The sequence below is a fragment of the Vanellus vanellus genome (assembly GCF_965231255.1).
Source record: "Vanellus vanellus genome assembly, chromosome: 2".
NCBI classification, from domain to species: domain Eukaryota; kingdom Metazoa; phylum Chordata; class Aves; order Charadriiformes; family Charadriidae; genus Vanellus; species Vanellus vanellus.
This window is the reverse complement of record NC_138906.1, coordinates 79,467,069-79,486,917: the sequence shown is the minus strand read 5'-3', so window position 1 is coordinate 79,486,917 and position 19,849 is coordinate 79,467,069. Positions and strand designations below refer to the sequence as shown.

Genomic DNA, 19,849 nt, shown 5'->3' with positions numbered 1-19,849 from the left:
CGAGTTCCAACCCCTCTGCCATAGGCAGGGACAACTCTCACTAGACCAGGTTGCCCAAGGCCACGTCCAGCCTGGCCTCGAACACCTCCAGGGATGGGGCCTCAACAACCTCACTGGGCAACCTGTTCCAGTGCCGTACCACCCTCAAAGTGAAAAACTTCTTCCTAATGTTCAATCTGAACCTGCCCACTTCTAGTTTAAAGCCATTCCCCCTCGTCCTACAGCTACATGCCCTAGTAAAAAGTCTTTCCCCAGCTCTCCTGTAGGCCCCTTTTAGGTACTGGAAGGCCACAATAAGATCTCCCCAGAGCCTTCTCTTCTCCAGGCTGAACAGCCCCAACTCTTTCAGCCTCTCCTCATAGGAGAGGTGCTCCAGCCCTTGGATCATCCTCGTGGCTCTCTTCTGGACACGCTCCAGCAGGTCCATGTCCTTCTTCTGTTGGGGACTCCAGAGATGGATGCAGTACTCCAAATGGGGTCTCACCAGAGTGGAGTAGAAGGGCAGAATCACCTCCTTTGACCTGCTGGCCACGCTTCTTTTGATGCAGCCCAGGCTACGGTTGGCCTTCTGGGCTGCCATCACACACTGCTGGCTCATGTTAAGCATCTCGTCAATCAGCACCCTCAGGTCCTTCTCCTCAGGGCTGCTCTCTAGCCATTCCCTGCTGAACCTGTATTTGTGCTTGGGATTGCCCTGACCCAGGTGTAAGACCTTGCACTTGGCCTTGTTGAACTGCATGAGGTTGGCTTGGGCCCACCTCTGCAGCCTGTCCAGGTCCCTCTGGATGGCATCCCTACCCTTCAGTGTGTCTACCTCACCAAAGAGCTTGGTATCATTGGCAAACTTGCTGAGGGTGCACTTGACCCCACTGTCCATGTCACCGACAAACATGTTGAACAGTACAGGCCCCAGTACCGATCCCTGAGGAACGCCACTCATCACTGCTCTCCACTTGGACATCGAACCATTGACCACAACTCTTTGAGTGCGACCTTCCAGCCAGTTCTTTATCCACCAAGTGGATAGTCAAATCCATGTCTCTTCAATTTAGAGACCAGGATATCGTGTGGGACAGTGTCAAATGCTTTGCACAAATCCAAGTAGATGACATCAGTTGGTCTTCCCTTGTCCACTGCCACTGTAACCCCTTCGTAGAAGGCCACCAAATTTGTCAGGCATGACTTGCCCTTGGTGAAGCCATGCTGGCTGTCACCAATCACCTCCTTATATTCCATGTGCCTTAGTATAGTTTCTTGGAGGATCTGCTCCATGATCATTAAAGAGACCATCACAACTCCTGTATAGCAGTGCACGTGCTTATTTATATATATGGACATGGATTGATCTTGTAATAATAGGATGGTAACATGTCAATCGGAAAAGCAAGAACATGCAGTGATGGTTTGAGGCAGGAAGCCCTAGTATTGTTTACACCTTTACACGATTAATACAAGTTATGTTCAAATTTCACTGCGAATATGCACCCTGTCTATCAGTCATCTACAGAGCTATTTGACTGTCCGCTTCTGGAAAATTACACCTGTATTTGTGCGTGAAATGGGAACAAAATGATGCCGCTATCAGTAGGAAGCCTTCTGTTAACTGCACTGGCTTATGCTAGAATTTGGTCAATGTTATATCTGATTCTAAAAAGTGTTCATGTCCTGGAAAAAAAAAAAAAATTGTGATCTATGTGTTTTTTGAAGGTCCTCTCTTTAGTATGTTAACCTAGAGCTTCCTTTAGGGTGAAGCTGCTTTGGGTCATGAAATGGATCTTTTTTCTACTTTTGTTTCTTGCTACCTGATTTAAGCTTTCATCTCCTTTACTATAGTGTAATCTTGACCTGATTATTTTGCTGTTGTATGACGTGCAGTCAAACGAGGGAACAGAAACGAAAATAAAAGGAATTTTATTGTATGCTTTAGTTTCTCTTATTCCTTTGAAGGATTTTGAACTTTGGGATGATGTAGGATTGAACATTCCAAAACCTCCTGACCTGTTACAACTCTATCGTGACTTTGGAAACCATCATGTTACTGCGAGAGATGTGGTGGATGTATCAGTTGGTGTAGAAGATGATGAGTTAGAGGCTGCTACTCCTATACTTGGGAGCGTCCCTGTATTTGAAACAACACCACAGTCAATAGAAGTAAGAGATTGTACAGAATAAATGTTTCACCTGTTTGCTGTACTGCTTAACTTCTATTGTACTAAATTCTTTTGTTTCTATCCTGTATTTAGCAATGTTTAATAGTGCAAAAATTGGAAGATCAAATTAGTGTGTTAAACAGTGAGAAATGGTCTTTGATGGAACAAATCCAAAGACTTGAGAGGTATGTACTTATCAATCTGCTTGACTGCTGATAAATGTTGGAATAAATTCTCAATGTTTTTGTAGCACATATATGAAAGCATACAACTTACACTTATAAAGTTACTAGGAGTTCTCCCGAGCAGGGCAGTCTGTCTTTTTTAATCCATGGTATTTGATTTTGAAAAAGGAAGAGTCTTCAAACTATTTCCCTTTTATTACCCATATAATTTAATTATGTAATCAGTTTTGTTCTCTCAATGCAACTTCTTTATTTACTACTTTGAAAACAGAATCAGTTCTGATGTGTTTTGTGTAGGTTTTCTCTCCAGTCAGCTTTATTTCACTCTTTAGTACTATGGTGTGTACAGCTTGCAAACACTGTTAGAAAGATGTTTCAATACAGTTTTTCTTTCTACAGAGCAAGAATAGTAGAAATGACAGTATCTTTAACAACAACAAAAAAAAAGTCTTTAAAAGTATAGTCAAAACGTATGATTCTGTAAGCTATGAGATATCATTCCTCCTAAGAGATGCACCAATACAACTTACGGGCAAGTGCATAATTTCTAAGTGGCTTTATTGACTTGCATAGTTACCACTTTAAAGCCAGGTGGGATAGTATATATTTGTTCACTATTATAGTATTTAAAGTTTTTCATCCCAGATAGAGTTCTGTCTCATGACAATTTGTGTCCCAGCGCTCACGTTTCAGCCAGAAGCAGATAACACTATTGTTACTCACTTATTTAATTGATTCACTCAGAGTGCAACATTTTTCCTGCTACTAATTATTGACTAAAGAGCTCCATTGAACTAGTGCCCATCTGAACAGCTTGTGTGATATAAGTTATTTCTATTAAAGGAATTTTTGAACATACTGGAGTTGAAGAGAGAGCTCTTCAGTATGTTGTCCTTACTTCTGTGCTTCAGTCTTGTGATTCCAACAACCTTCTTATGAAAGCTACAAAAATATTTCACTCTTTGCTTTTCCTTTTTTAGTGAAATAGATTTTCTCAAGAATGAAAACTTTGCTGTGTCAACAGTTTATGGTGTAGCTCCCCATCCTTCTTTAAAACAAGTGCCTCTCACAGTCTCGGAGGACAATGGACGGTACTTGGATATCAAGAGCTCTGAGAATGACAATAAACCTGGAAACACGGAGGAAACAAACCTTTCTTTATCAGCTGAAGTGGATTCAAGGACTTCCAAAGATGATACGCTAAATTCTGTGCCCTGTAAAGAAACAGAGAAACTGTCCTCTTGTGCTCCATCAACTAAAGCTGCAGTCCACTTCGATAAACCTAATAGGTTAGTGATAAGTTTTAAACTGGAATGCTTTAATGAAAATTTACTGTCAGAAAAATATCTATCCACTTTACAAGAAAATTCTGCAGAATTCGTAGATAATTTCCGTTTTGAATGCAAATAAAAGATTTAATGTACCTTTAGGGTACAGTGCTGATACTTTCATATTGTTGCTAATCTTTCTAGGAAGGAGTGCATTTGACAAATTTTTAGATTTTTATTATTAAGTTTTAGCGTTTCTTTTCCCCTCCTACTCGTTTCTAAAAGCAGTCCTGTTCCTTGCAACAATAAAAAAAAAAAAAAAAGCTGAAATCAAAATGATGAGTGGGCAGATAGGATATTTTCATTCTCTTTTAAATTTTAAATTCATAATGAAATCTCTCTTTTTCTGCTTGAAGAGTGGTTGGGAAATCAGGCCCTTTTTCAGTGATATCTTACCTTTAGAATTGAGCAATAGGAAAGATTTCTGATTTCTGAATACAGTACCTTAGACTCCTGGTACAAATTCCTTCTCTTCTGGTTGAATATATTAGTGTTTACCAGGGAAGTAAAACTGGTTAGAGTTTTCTGGAAAATTGCAGTGTTTCCACTTAATCTTTACAGATTTTTTTCTTTAGTTTCTTTCATATCCTACCTGAGTATCTACACTGTAATAAAACTTATAGCTGTCATCATTGCTATAAACTTGTCTACCTACTTTCATCTGTGGCTTGTTGCAAGTTTTGTTTAGAGTAGTTGGGAGTGCTGGGAGGCATTAAGTGCATGAATATTAGATTGCTGGTTTGGGGATAGTGAGGCTGGGTATCAAAATAGGATGAGATCACTGAGTGAGGAAGGAACTATGAGTGTCTCCAGTGGGATTTATGACAGTGGTCTCTAGAAAAACAGTTTGTTTTGCTGCTCACAGCTCTTTTAAATATAACAGCACGTGGACTTATTTGAAAAGTAGTTGAATAAAGCCTTGAATCTGCATTGAGTTAACTTCAAAAGTCCCCTGTAATGCAGTTCACTGCAGAAATAAGTAATGCATGTGTAATATGTAGCTATTTTTGTACCGAGTTTTGGTCTTAATGTGTCACTGAAGTGTCAAAGGAAACCATATCTGATACAGTACTTTATAGATATGCATCACTACATTTTCTTCCTGGATTATGCACTTGGTTTGTAATAACACAGTAAAATTTTTTCATTAAGACTTATATTATTTGTTAAGTATTTTTAGATCTCTGGGAGAAGCAGCACAATGGAAGTGCTGGATATTTATTTATATCAGTCCAGGTGTGGTTATTTGTAGAAGACAATTACTACATTTTATTCAGGATGTATTAAGGGGTTTTAAAAACTAAGACTCTATCCTAAAAGGCAAGATTGTTACTACTGTAGTTAGGGAGTGGACTGTTGGCATAAGTCTTGCCCAGATGGGAAGAGAGGATAGAAGAGCAAGTGAGCCTGCTTTGTGTGACTGCACTCAGAGCAGCTGTGCACGCGTGCCCACAAATGAGGACATGGCCATCACTGGAAAAACGCCTGGTCTAACAGATTGCAGTAGAAAGCACTAGCAGCAGTTTAAATAGACTGTACCACATGTACTTATTCAAGTCATTTTAGGTGTTTGGTAGTTTGCTCCAAATACAAGGTGTTTTCTGTATATAGCAGTCACTCCTGATTTTTTCAGCAAATTGACTCTTGTCCTAGTGTTATAAGGACTAGAATAGTAGTGTTTGGGTTTTATATTCATCATACTTTCTTATATTTTAACATCTTTGCTACTGGCATCTGTTGGCCCTCGAAAAGACTTTCCACTGACTTGAGTGCAAGAGGTCTGGGTCTGTCATTGTTTTTGTCCAGCATAGCCATCAAGTATTTTACTAAGCTTCATCAAGAAGCTTTTTTTTGACTCTAAATACATCCAGCAGTCGTAATTGAATCCATGCTGCCCAGAGCTTGCTGTTAATTAACCCACAGGGAAATTCATGGACGTATTGTCATACTTAGTTAGTTTTCAGTCTCTGCAAAATGGGGATAGAACCTTGCCCTTGTGTAGGTTTTTAATTAAGCTTTCAAGTGGGGAAGGATCTGACGTTCTGCAGAGCAAACGCTGAGATGAAGGACAGCCCAGGCAAAGGGCTGGCCAAGGCTTTGCAACTCTATTAGTGTTAAGCCTACAGCTTTGCAATGCTAGCTTCTGTTCTCCCAGTGTAAATAAACTTTAAAGCCTTGAGTGGACCCTGTAAATCTGTCATTCAAGAATACTTCTACAGAATAAGGACATACCATTAAACAAAGCTTCGTTACAACTTGCTACCATCTGAGTCTGTTAATAACTTCTTTAAAGGGAATCCTTGCACAAAACCAAGCTGACTGGAATTAAGACAAACTTACTTCATTAAAATTTAAAACGTGTTTTAAAAACCCATACTGTCAAGAAAGAAACTTGATTTTAAGTAATAAACACAGATTCTTATGTGTCATATTTTGTAAATAACCAGAAGAGGAAAACTACTGTGGTATGTTTATCTGTATCCTCCTGGATTAGTTTAAACAATTATAAGTAGGAGCTTAGATCCTTTATGTGCTTTTTTTTTTTTTGTTAGAAAAGGGTGAACAATGATGTATTTACTATAAGTAGCACGTGATATTCCAGTCTACTAGATAAAAATATGTATGTCCATACACATGCATGTAGATGGGATGTTGTGCACTCAGGCACACAAAATAGCTTTTGTAGGAGTAGAAAGGTGATACCACTTTCTACATAAGAAATAGGAATTGCCTCCTCCTGTGAATAGAGGATTCAAGCAGCAGGTAATGATATAGGGTGAGATGATTTCTATGCATGTTTTGGAAGACAAATGTCCTTTTTCCTCTTTCAGCATCGTGGATGAGGCAGTGTTAGATTAGCATCTAAATACTGGCCTCAAATAAGGCAGAGAGAGTTGTCATTACTGGGAAAAATAGGATGCTGCTGCTGCTTGCCTATTTCATGTAATGGTCAGTCCAGTAACTGTTTTCCGAGAACATTTCTGCCAAATTATTCTCCTTGGACAGGGTTGTTTTGAGAATCTTACAAGGGTTATATGTAAGGCTTTGAGTAGCTCAGCTATGTTGGCTGGTGCTGTGCATGGCCATGGGGCAGTGCTTCTATAGATACACATCTACATTAGGGCTTAGGCAGCAACTTAAGGTTATTTTTTTAGATTCTCACTGTACATTTGAATCCAACGGTTAGATCCTAAAGTGGCAGTTGAGCAATCTCTGTTTAATCCTGAAGCTTGTAAGTGACTGTCTACTCAAACGTTTTTATGCAATGTGCAGAATCAAAGCATTAAGCAGAAATAGTTTCTTGTGACTTCTGCACCCCCATTTGCGTAATTGTACGCTTCCTTTTGTATTGCTAAAGCTTCCTTTTCTTCATGCTTTAGTCCTATTTTTGTCTGTGCAGCAGTTTGAAAGATGTTACATTTTTTTCAGAACTAAAAATTTCTTTATTAGGACACCCGCTGTTTTTCTTGCTACAAATTAAACACCCTAAAATTCAAAGATAGTTTTAAACCAAAACTTCTGCAGTATGCTTTACTTAAAACTTGCTTTATGAAGGTCATTTTATCTAGCTGTGTAAACCAGAGTGAAAGGACTTGTTCAGTCACCTTTTTGATCTATGTTTTTCCCCCCCGCCTCCTTTTCTGATGATATTTCAGGAAATTGTCACCAGCTTTCCATCAAGCACTACTGTCCTTCTGTCGGATGTCAGCAGACAGCCGTTTGGGATCAGAGGTATACTTTCCACTTGAGATAAATTAGAAGATCCTTTACTCTGCATGGCAGCAATAGTTAAACAAGCAATAATTGCTTTGAAACAAGACTTATTAACATATATGGAGAGATAGTTCATGTGCATGAAACTTAAGAAATAAGGATATGCTTTCAGACTTTAGCTTAAATATGAAACCTAGTGATAGGTATGTAATTACTGGGAAGTTTTGAGTCTCTGCAAGTGGATTCATGCTTTTGAAGTTACTGTCGGATCAAAAACTTAGGGCTTAATGTGTGTGAGTAAATTAAATATTTTTTGCTAAGTGATCAGCCTGCTGCAATTCTTATTATTCCTTTGAAACGATAGGTTTTTGTTCTGTCCTTCATTTAAAAAAACAACAAAGAACTTGGTTTTCTAGGTATCTCGGATTGCAGACAGTGAAAAAAGTGTCATGTTAATGTTGGGACGCTGCCTGCCTCATATTGTTCCTAATGTGCTGCTTGCAAAGCGAGAGGTGAGGAACCCTGAAATTTTACTGTTTATTTTTACCAGGATGTTTTCTTGTTCATTTTGAAGATGATGTGTCTAATTTCATGAAAGCCTGTTACTTGCAATCATATTCTTACTTTTGTGCATGCATCTCTGCTCCTAGAAAATGGTTTTACACCTCTGTCAGGTGAGTTCAGTAAACCTGCATGGTATCCTAATATTTCTTCTTTTGCTTAAGGCACCATTAGCATTCAGCAAGACTAACTGTTACTGTAGGTCCGTTTGTGTAGCACAAATGTTTTTGTTAGAGAAGACCATGGTTACCGTGTATGATGAAGAGCAGGAGATATAAGTTCAAACATTAAATTTTATTTATTTTATCTATCAGTTTTAATAAAGATTAATGTTCGGGTTCTTTTGCAGCACTTGGTACTTCAACAAAAAAATTATTTTACTGTCTTTTTCTAGAAGCTCCATGTATCAGCCAAGATAAGGTTCATAAAAAACACCCCATCATAAGAAAACTAGCGATCTTGCTTAAATGTTTTCCTTAAATTTAAAATGAAGCTGAATAAAATTATGAAAATGTAATGTGTATTTTGAATGTAAATGAAGATGGTGTTTTGCATAATCATTCAGACTATATAGTGTAGAAAAGGAAGACTGAAGATGGGGGAAAAAAAGACTGGTTTTGTATTGCTTTGTTGTAAATATTACATATTACTGAATGTGCAAAAAAAAAAAAAAATATATATATATATACCACAAAAATTCAACGGCCTTATAGTTGACACCAAAATAACGGGTTTGAAGTAACATAGTTTTTTGAGTAAGTTTTAGTCCTTTTTGAGGGGACCTACAGTATGGTAGACTTAGTAGTGTGTTCTGCATAGATTCATTTTAAGGCTTTGAAAAATCCTCAAGAAATTCGTACTGATCCTATAATCTAAAATTTTATAACATACAAGTAATTATCAGCAGTTGACATGGTGAGTCTGAGATGTACCACGTTTTGAAAGTCTCAAACTTTATAAATGGTGATTTTTTTTTTTTTTAATTTTTTTTTTTTTTTCTTAGGAGGTGGGGGTGTTAACTGGGTACTCTGGACATGGTTCTGTTAATAGTCTTTCAGAATAATTCTGAGAATGTTCCTGGATCAGTGCTTAATTTCTGATTTCTTATTTATTCCTTTCCTTCCCTCTGCTTGGCAGGATGTAGTATTTTGGCTTCTTTTCACAGCTTGTAGCATAATCTGTGTAATGCATTTAATATTTTTGTGACTTTTTAGGTTATTTCCTACTTATGTCGTTTTACAGTTGAAGTTACATTTGATTACATGTATTTTGGCCTTAAATTAATCATCTGTTTGAATTTGATTGAAAAAGTTGCAAGTGAGAATTGTGTAACTGGATTGCATGGGATGTTTAATATTCCAAGGACTGAAATTTGCTTTAAAAACAGCTTTTCTCAGTTACCACCCCTTGCTGTAACTATTGTAATGTTCTTTCAGAGGTAGTTGGGGAATTTGAAGGAAAATTTGGCTAGACCATCTGTTAGTATTTGTTAATAGCAGTATTATGAAAAGCTGCCCTAAGAGCTGGGCTCTCTTCAGCGAGGTACAACTTCGTGTCTTGTCCAACAACTGCCTTATCATGAGAGAGTCAGCACAATTTTACAGAGGTGTGGTTTGAAAATATACCAAAAGATCACTAAATTGATAAAAATACGTAACAGGTTCAGGTTATAATGCAAAGTGATCACCAATCTGCTCTGAAAATATACAGTGGAAGTATCTAAGATCTTACATTGACAGTGTGTTAGATGTCAGAATTAAACAGAATTTTGTGATGAGTCCCTAAAGTACCTATCTTTGTTCTTTAAGCATCCATCATGTTGAAATTGGTTGCAAAACCTTAAGCTGAAAATATTGTGCCAAACATTTTCATTTTGGAGAAACTGGGTTTGTGGAGGTGGACAATCTCACAGTAGGTATTGTCCTTTACCAGAGATTTAGAAGCCATTTCACCAATGTGTTTAACACTCTTAATGTCAGTAGCAGCCTGTCTGACTTGGTGGTCCAGTAAATACTATAGTTGGCATCTGAGCAGCCAGTTAATATCAGAATGTCTGATGCATTTCTGAAATTATTTGTTAGTTTGGTATATTGGTGCAGCTTTAATTGTTCTTCAATGTCTGTAGTTTAGGTTCCAATGGAAGATAAGAAAGAAGGAAAAATACAGTATTGACTAGGTTGGCTGAGGAGGTCATTTTAGTTGGTTCTGAAAGAGCAGTTCAACCGGGTAAAATCAATAATGCATCATATAGGATAATTGCCTGAAAGAAATTCATAGTCATTAAAAATCCATATATCGACATATAAATTTAACTTTGGTTTTATCCCAAGTGCCTAGTTTATCCTAACTGCTTGAAAACACGTATGTCAATGTTTAAACTTGTAAGTGAATGCACTCACAAACAAAGGAGATACTATGAGCCAAATAGTAATTGGAATGAAGAGTAACAAAATGCTAAAAACCTGTTCTTCAAACAAAACTACTTTGGCTGGGTATGCAGTCTGTGATAATGCTTCTTGCAGATGAGCCGCTTGAGTTCATAAAATTTCATCTGCATTGGTATCTGCTTCCTCAGTTGTGTTTTTACCACTTAAAAATAAAACACATTTAAGATTAAAAAAAAATAATCAGCCACCTTCTATTTGTCAAGAGGTATATCATAGAAAGATTCCTTTGGCTAAACTGTGATTTGAGAAAAACGATCTTTTATAATTTTTTGTGATAACTAATCAGGCTAATACTGATTTGTTACCCTTTATAAGATGTAAAAATAAGCATCTTTTCGTCAGTTACCAAGAGTAACCTTGTTTGTATATACCACTTCTACACGCTGCAGTATGTAGTCCTTTATGGGACTTCGGGCCAGAGTAAACTTTTTGGCTTAATATCGGGATCTTGTTACTCTTGTTCTTAATCAAGAAACACTTTCGGTTAATCATTTATACCTTTCATCTCACCTGTTATTCCAGGGTTAGTTTCCGTAACTTTCATTTGTGTTATGGAAACTTAGCAAAACCATGATAGTAATCGTTTACTGTGCACCCCTAGATTTTCATACTGAGAAACTGTTATTTATATGAAGTTCGATATGTTAAGAGTAGAGTTTTCTTTGTAATGTTGAAACAAAGATAATGGTGAATCTGCAAATTCTGAATGGGTGCCATTCTCAACTCTGCTAGCAGAAAGTAATGCTGTAGATTTAAAGTTGTTCATGTTAATGAGTATTAACTACACGTATACATCACTGAGGCACTTTCACTCTGTGGCATTTTTTTGTAGGTAGCTGTCTCTTAAACACAATAGATCTGAATATCTTATTACAGATTTTCATCTCAGTCTTGCACTTTAAAAGCCATAAAATATTGGCTTTGTTAAAAATTGTAAAACAATGCTGTGTCAGAGCTTGACAGTATACTTAAGTGGCTGTGTCAAACATGTCATTCTGGTTGGATATGAGTAAAGGTATATAAGTTTGAGTTCCTGGGCATGAAAATTGTCAGCCATCAGTATCTTCTAAATGATTGTTTCTATTTTGCAGAATAGGGGAGAACAAGAAGAATTTCAATGAACAGTTAAAAAACTTTCTGTTCTTCTGTAAAACTTAGATTGCGGTAGGCTCCTATAGATTGTGTTTCTGAAAAATAGGGATAGTGTTGACCACAGCCTGTTTGATGATTCTCTTCTGGTTTATTTGAGGTTTTGGTTTGGGGGGATTTTTTGTTTGGTGTGAGGTTGCCCCACACACACATACGAAAGAGACATGACCATTTTCTGATTTAAGTCCTTTAGTTCCCTTCTCTGGGCATGAGGGGCTAGTGTAGTTTTCTTAGAATGAAATTGCTCAATCTCATAGAGTATCCTTTTCATCTCTAGTCTGAAAGCTGATGTCTTTCAACACCATGTCTTTAAACATAACTCATGGATGCAAGGAGTTTAATTTAATGTTCATGAGTTGAATTGCAAATTGTTACTAGTTTTATCACAGTGGTTTTATATGCAGGTTTCTAAATAAACAGTAGATATAAACAAAAAAGTACAAAGGGTTGTTTTTTTTTTTTCCACACACATCTGCATTGATTCTTATGTAAAAGCATCGCTTTAGGATCTATGAGAGGTTTAACTGGGATCCTGGAATAATAGTCTCATCCCATGAAATGTAATTAGAGTTGTAATTTTAATATTAATAAGATGAGTAGCACAAAGTTCTGAGTCATGTATTAATCCTATGATTAAATATATTTTCATTTTAAAACTAAAAGTGGGAATTCTGAACTTCAAAAACATTTTTGCACAAGAGACACCATATCAGTAGTTTGTCAGTACCCGCAGCTATTTCAGTTGCTGCAGATAGGATTATTTTATTTAATTTATTGGCTGTCAGAGGCTAAGTTACAGAAGAATTTTAACATAGCAGTGGTTCTCAATATAAGCATTGACTATTAGAAAAGATTAAAAGGGACATGTTTACAAAATCAGTCATAATGTCATCCTGATTTATGTATTATGTTGTTACCTTTTTGCCGTATTATTACATTAATATTTGAAATAATAAAAAAGATTACTATCCTAAGCTAGTGAAGTAACCAGTCTTGATGCTTAACACTAATTAAATTTATTGAGATAATTATTTTGCTTATGAACACTCCAACAAAAAGACACTAATTATTGAGAGAAACTAAGATGTAGAAGACTGTCAGAATGTTTTCCCCCAAAAATTATAATGAAGGCAACAACACAGCAAATTCTTTGCTACCTTGTAAGAAAATTTTTCCTATAGGATGCATTTAAAAAAAAAACAACCCAGCTTTAATATTTTGTTTTAGTCCTTTAAGTACGTAGGATGAACTGTTTTGCAAATAGTTAAGGTGATACCAGTTACCATTAAAAAGCCACCTTCTTTTGACTATAATGAAGAGCTGCTCCATATGCCCATATAAACGTTGCCTTTATTGAAAATTTGAATCAGCTTAAATAGTGAATCCTGTTCAAAGATAACAGAACATGTTGTTATAAGTTAGGGAGAAGTTGTCCAACGGTACTATGGTGAAAGATAAGAGAGTTTTTCTTTGGAGAGACCTACATGGACGGTTACACAGAAGTGGAACAGAGAGAAGATGGGACATTTTAGTTCTCCTATGCAATGTGTTAGGTCAGCTTCATAGCCTTGTCCATCATTTACCTGTATGTACCTTATCTCACAGTAAAACCAAAATAACTTGTTTTCTCTCTATTCAACATCTGAGTAGCTCACAGATATAAACTGCCTCAGATACGAACTTGCATTTTCAGTTGTGGAGGTGAGACCTCTGACACACGATGTTTATTTCATCAAGTGACAAGCGCTGACAATGTTATAATGGCAGTCTGCTTGTCATCTAATGGGAAAATAGTATCGCAGTTCTGAAAGTCATTCCTGGTATTGTTGACTAACGTGAACATGAACTAATCAGTTTTCCTAAGTCAGAGGCAAAAGGGAAAAGAGGGATTTGGGGATGAACAGGACGTCTAGGAAGGATCCCAAATTAAATAGAGGGAGGGTGGTTGGATTTTTAAAAATTTGTGCTCTTGCTTTGACCATCAGCACAGGTGGTATTCCTTCCCAAGGAAGGCAGAGTGTTTCAAATAGCACTGGAAGTCCTCTCCTCGATTTTTAGTAATCATATACAGTCTCCATAACAATGTTATGAACTTTCCTCTTGCATTTAAACAGCCAAATGCTAATATTATTGTGTCTTTTCAGAAAATTGCCACTTTCTACAGCACTTCTGCTGTTTTTGAGAATGAAAAATCTGAGATTTATTAAACAAGTCTACACCTAAGGCATGGCCCTTAGCAACAGGAAGAAATGAGCTCGAACATGCCTGTAGGTTGTTTTTGTTTTTAATCATCCTGAATATCCCAAGAAGAATCTGTCCCCTTTTAGGTCTTTGGGAGACTTCATTTGACCTGTTTTGTCCATCTGCAAAAGCAGGGTTTTTTTGCTGTTGTCCCACAGAAAGTCCCTTTCGCCTCCAGTTGTACCTTCCTGTCCATTAAGTCTATAGGGAGCGCATAAAACATTGTTCAAGACTTCTCACTGTTTCTCCACTCCCCTTAATAGAAGGAACTGTAGAAGCACTGATGCAGCGATGCAGAGAACACTCTCTTCTCCCATAGTATGCATGAAAGAATGTGACCAATGGACAAGAAAATACAGCTAATTCCATCAGCTATAATAACCAGCTTTCTGCAAGGTAAAGAACCAGCCTTGTCAATGGTGTTAGGTTACTCATTAGCTGTTCACACCCAAGGTAGTAATATCTAGGTGAATACTCAGAGGTGTTTTCCTTTTTTTCCAGCTGAGTCTGTATGAGACAACTTTAACTTCTTTAAATTTGAAAAGAAGCTCAAAAAAAAAGCTCATGGCACTGTTTTGAAATCTAGGAGTAATTTTGAGTGATCAGTTGAGATTTTTGAGTAGGTATGCAAACCTACTAGGAAAGTGAAATCATTGTGATGGTTTCAACAGATGAAACAAAAACCCCAGATCATAAAAATAAATGTCTCATTTTGTGAAGTATACTATTTTTTTAAAAAATTAATTACAAGGAGTACTTAAAAATAATTGCAAGAGCAGTTGGATAATGTGAACTTAGCATAGATTTCAGAGAGTTAGATCTCAGTAAAGTAACACAGGTGTGTTGTTATTTAAATTTTTTCCATAAGCTTTATTCTTTATGGTGAAGTTAGTAAATATGTTGTGTATCTCCAAATTGCAATCTGATTTCCTCTTTAAAAGATCTTAGCTTAATGTTTAAGTAGTGGTATTTAGAGTGGCTTTTTTTAATTTTTATAATATTTTTTCAAATCTTTTTGAGTTAAAACAGTGTTTGCAGGAGAGGAAATACTTCTGTGAAGTACCAAAAAAAAAAAAAATATATTAAATAAGTGACGTCCCCTGCCTTCTCAGAACTTTAAATGGGCAAAACCTGAATGTTAAATATACAAAAAATAAAATCTTACATGCAAATTCTAGAAGGAAAGGAGCTTTCAGCTCAGGAAAGTTTAGCTCATTGTGCAATGTAATTTGTGAAGTTTCTTTAAAGAGGTTTTCAGTTCACATTATTTTGCGCTGTGCTACACTTATTTAAAAACAAACCCCCAAACTGTCTTACTTTAAAATACTGAGAAATAGAAATGTCCAAATTGTTCCAATTATTTCTCATTTATCCTGTACTTTCAGATATTTGAAGACTTTTTTCCACGTTCATTCCTCTGTCTCATCATAAATTACCTAATCTGTACCGCAATTGGGTTAAACATTGCCAAAATATCTTCCAGAACGTTAAAATACATCTTAGGATGTGTCTCAGTCATCTTTGGGGGGGGGAGGGGAAATAGCACACTGAGTAGAATTCTTGTAAAATGAAAAAAAAAAGTTTATCAGGAGTTGACTGGCTTAGGCAACATTCTAAAATAGAGTATTGTTCTATGTTTAAAATGGCGCTTGCTGTTTAAGAAAATACAAGTTGAGCAGTGAGGGTGTCTTTAATGTTGTTTCCACATGTCCACCTTGTTTAATAGGCATACTCTGAAGAACATCGTGAATAGGTCAATTTGAAAGTCTGCAAGAAGAAACTGCCACCTCCCTGCAAAGTTATTCCAAATAATATAGATTTTTCCAGGTTTTGTATAATCTTTCCTAGTAACTTCAGAAGTGTTTCCTACTGTCATCTGCTTGTTTGTCACAGTTTATTAATTCACAAAAAGCTTGTCTGCTGAAACTGGCTCAAAAGTATGTTGCAGGTGGGAAAGGAATTCTCCAGATTACTTGCCATGTTTTCTCTGCAGACACTTAGGTTTGTCTTGTCCATTTCCCCTGACCTCCCAATGTGATGTTTCTGTCCCTAAGATACTGAATCACCTAGAAATTGTGTGGCTTCCAAATTTGGTTGGAGTAAAGGCTCACGTCAAAAACATCAAGGAAAGGGGCTTCCAGTCCATGTTTTAGAAACATTTGTTTCTTCTGGGAATGAATACCATGAGCTTTGAAGGCATATTTAGAAAGGAGGAGGTCTTCACTATTGTGAATAGCCTTATATTTTCTTTCAGTTAATGTTTTACACAGTAACTCCTTGGTAGGTTATTCCTTAAGGGAATTGAATTGCTCTAAAAAGAAAATTCAGCTTCAGATATTGCCTCTATTGAGAAAAAAAACCAAAACAAAACAAAAACAACCAACAAAACAACAAACCCAACCCACAAAACAGCAAAACAAACCCACAATGAACAAACCTTTAAAATAAATCATATAGTTCTCAGTCAACACAAAATGGAAGATACCTGTCTGCAGTCACCTTTACCAATGTAAGTTTCTCAGTGCTTATTCAAACTTGTGCACCAAACTGTGTGCATGCTTAATTGGAAATTTTAATTTTTAACTCCATGGCATCAGAAATAGCTTTTTTTCCATAGGAGCTTTGTTCCATTAGATGTCTGTGGAGCTTGCTTCAGTTCACTAGGTAGTGAAGATAATTTAAACTGTGATTGTCCTCTAATTCTGGTTACAGGTGACCTGCATATGTTAATTGTAATCTTTGCAGAGCTTTTTATTTTATGTGCTGGTTCTCCCCTGATCTTTCCTAGCAGGAAAATAATTCTAACTTTTGTAGATGTTCACTTTTTTCAGGTCACTTAATAAGAGATCAAGACTGTAAAACATCTTCTCTGTTTTGATGTTATGTGGTTAGATTTATCTTCTTAGTTTCTTTTGCCATTAATGAATATATTCCCAAAGCGTTTTTACTTTGTTTGGTTTTCCCCTACCCACAACTTTTTAGGAATTGATCCCACTCATACTGTGCACAGCCTGCCTCCATCCTGAACCCAAAGAGAGAGATCAGCTTCTACACATACTGTTCAATTTGATCAAACGACCAGATGATGAGCAAAGGTGTGTTTGCGTTTGTGCATTGCGGGACAAGAGGGAACTTTTTTTCTTTGTCAAAGAAGCAGAACTAACAGATACCGGGTATTATTGGATGATTTTAAGCAAGTTTCACTTAAGCTGATATTTTGCTGGTATAGTGTTGACAAATTTATTTGGACTTCGGGACTTTCCATTTCCATGAACTGTACTTTCTAGTTACTGAAATGTAAGAATGTGCTTGATAAGCTGAAGTGTAACATTTCAGTTCCCTTTTTGGTTAAAGATGAAGTGAAACGCTTTGTTGAAATGAGCTTTAAGATCATAATTCTTAGCAATGGTTGATATAGAAATCACAACAGCTTTTTTAAACCTCTTAGTGTATCTTTGTGATCTGTATGTTTCTGAGTTAACTACCATGTTTAGTTGGGGAAAATTGCATGAGAATAGTACTCTTCCTCCTTATGGCTCAGTACTATGGTAGTAATAAAAAAATTCGGAAGACTGAAGCAGTGATTTAGTTATGACAAGTTTAAGAGCTTTGGTTTATTTTGGTTAAGGTTTGAAAACAATGTATACTTTTAATTTTGTTTTATAAATTTAGTTCTTCCTTAGTACTCAGGAAATCTGACTTTGACCAGTCGTGATAAGAATATTCTTAAGGTTGAAAGACAGTACCCTAGCTGGTATGTTTCCTTCTCTAACCGTGGAAAGATTTTTTTTCATATTTGATCTGTAGGTCTTCCATTATTTTTGTTAAAGATGCTTTGTAAAGCGTCTGTATCTATCCTTGCTCTATTCTGTCTTAAGACAAAATACACTTTATGAAATAAATGGAAAGCATTTCTGTTGAAGATTCTCTGAAACGGAAATGTTCTGGTGTCTTTCTAAATTGTTCCCATGGTAAAATTTAGAGATGGGGTATAATTTACAGAGATGGCTTTGGAGACAAAAAATGCATAAATAAATAAAAGCAACTTGTAGCACAGTGGCACTATGCAGATTGAAATTGCAAAAAGATGCAGTCCTTGTTCTACTTCAGAGTCATTAGAAATCTGCTTCTGAAATGTCTGCCACTATCTAAAATGTTTGGATGTCCCATGCAGATTGAGAAGCTAAAATTATTTTGTGGGTAGAGGGGAAGGAAGTTATATCTCGCTTGTAGACTCTTATAGTTAATTTGTCACAGGAATGGTGGCATATTAAGTAGATTTAGCTGCAGTTAGGTGTGTCTTTTCCAGCAACTAAGTAAGAAGAAAATCCAAGCTTCTTTTTCCTTGAAGTTGTTCATTCTTTGTTGTGAGTTAGAGATTTATATCTAAAAATAACTCGTTTTCTTCAGAAATTTGGGAAGAATATTCTGCCATAACCTCTCCAGGACCTCTCCATGTGTATACATAATATATATTTACACACATAAAAATCATAATCTGTTTTAAAGGTACCATAAAACCTGACTAGAGAATAAATAAAATTCCGCCAAATAAGAGATTCTGAATACAAATTAGACAGAAAATACTTATTTGGAATTTCAGTTGGGTTTTTTTTATACTTACGTATTGGTATGGAAGTGTATTATGCATCTTGTTTTTTATCTAAATAAGTTTAAATTATATTTTAGCAGTCTTAAATTATATTTTAGCAGTTTTGTGTGGTGTGAAGTAAAGACGTTCAGGTTCAGTCATCAGAACAATGGTAGTAATTATCTCATGTTATTTGTTTACCTGCTGCTATACTGTACAGGCCTACATTATACATTAAAGTAGCAGTTTATAACAAGTTGACTTTTTTAATTTCTCAAATGCAAGAGACTGAAATGTGACATTGCATTTCTAATAATGAACCTGTTAAAATAAGTCCTTTACTTTAAATATTTTACTTTGTGTAAAGTATGTTAACAATCACGCAGAAAGCCTGTATTGTACTACTTGCCCATGTGAGAGGCTTTTTGGTGCATGCAGATAGAGCATATTGCCATAGTCTTGTATACTAACGTTATATTTAATAAGGCCACTTTTATCCTCAAGGCTTTCTTATCAATGTACTATTCAGACTTTTCAAAACATGTCAAATTCTGCAAAGGAGCAAATGTGTATTAGCTTTACTTCTTTCTGGACAGTTATGTTGGTTTTGGAAGCTAAGGAACCATGAAGAAGTCAGGTTAATGTTGGGGTCTTTTAGGATAAGGTTAAAACACAGTTCAAAATGTGAACTCTTGAAGATTTCCAAGTAATGTATCCAGAAGCAGCGCTCTTAATTAAAAGCTAAAGTAAATTAAGCTTAGTATATCTAGTATGACTTTTCATCAGTCATATGATACCACCTCTTACAGAACATGCATAACTTGCTGATATATTAAGGAAAATTCTAGTAAGTATGTTTTTAATACAACCTTTAGGAGTGACAAAAGAACCTTGAACTGTGTAATATAGATTTGCTTACTAATGCATGCAGTTGCTTTCTAAAACCTCTAGAAAGAATTTAAGTGTGTTAAATTATGCTTATTCTACTCTAACTTCTGCCTTGTTCCTCTAGTCTGATTGTCAATTTTACTTTGGTTTCTGTACTGATGAAGCAAACTACTGCTCTGCTGAATTGTACTGATTCATTTTATGTTCCTGCCAAAGTGATCATAAGTGCATAACCTGGAGAGAGCTCTTTGAGGAAAGCGTTCCCAGCATCTTGTTAACAAAAGAGATCACTATGACAATAAGTAGAAAATAGTTTTTCCCATGTCCAGTTTTTGCAATCCATATGCGATTTTTGTAACAGCTTAGTGTTAACATTTTTTTGTTTCAATGACCTGTTGTTGAGATCCTGACAACCTTTACTTCCCCTGAAATACTGATTGTCATATGCTTTTAGGGTGGTTACAGTAAAATATTTAAAACACTACTTTTTAATATTTTTGCAATATCTTAAATTTCGCTACTTTATAGGCAAGGCAAAAGGAAATCTGAGTTTATTTTGAGATTTCATGGAATTTGGGGGGGGGGTTGATTTTTT

General features: G+C 36.1%; 1 protein-coding gene across 2 annotated transcripts in view; it reads left to right on the top strand.

The window, feature by feature from the left end:
• The window catches only part of RELCH (RAB11 binding and LisH domain, coiled-coil and HEAT repeat containing), an 86,103-nt gene that overhangs the window by 29,256 nt on the left and 36,998 nt on the right, over positions 1-19,849 (top strand). The window contains exons 6-11 of one of the 2 annotated variants that reach the window (XM_082479600.1): positions 1,948-2,151; positions 2,244-2,335; positions 3,316-3,624; positions 7,320-7,395; positions 7,794-7,889; positions 16,758-16,870. In XM_082479600.1, the coding sequence (XP_082335726.1) occupies positions 1,948-2,151; positions 2,244-2,335; positions 3,316-3,624; positions 7,320-7,395; positions 7,794-7,889; positions 16,758-16,870 (890 nt within the window). Of the gene's footprint in view, positions 1-1,947; positions 2,152-2,243; positions 2,336-3,315; positions 3,625-7,319; positions 7,396-7,793; positions 7,890-16,757; positions 16,871-19,849 lie in introns of those variants that run through there. The other variant, XM_082479599.1, reaches the window with a different exon arrangement.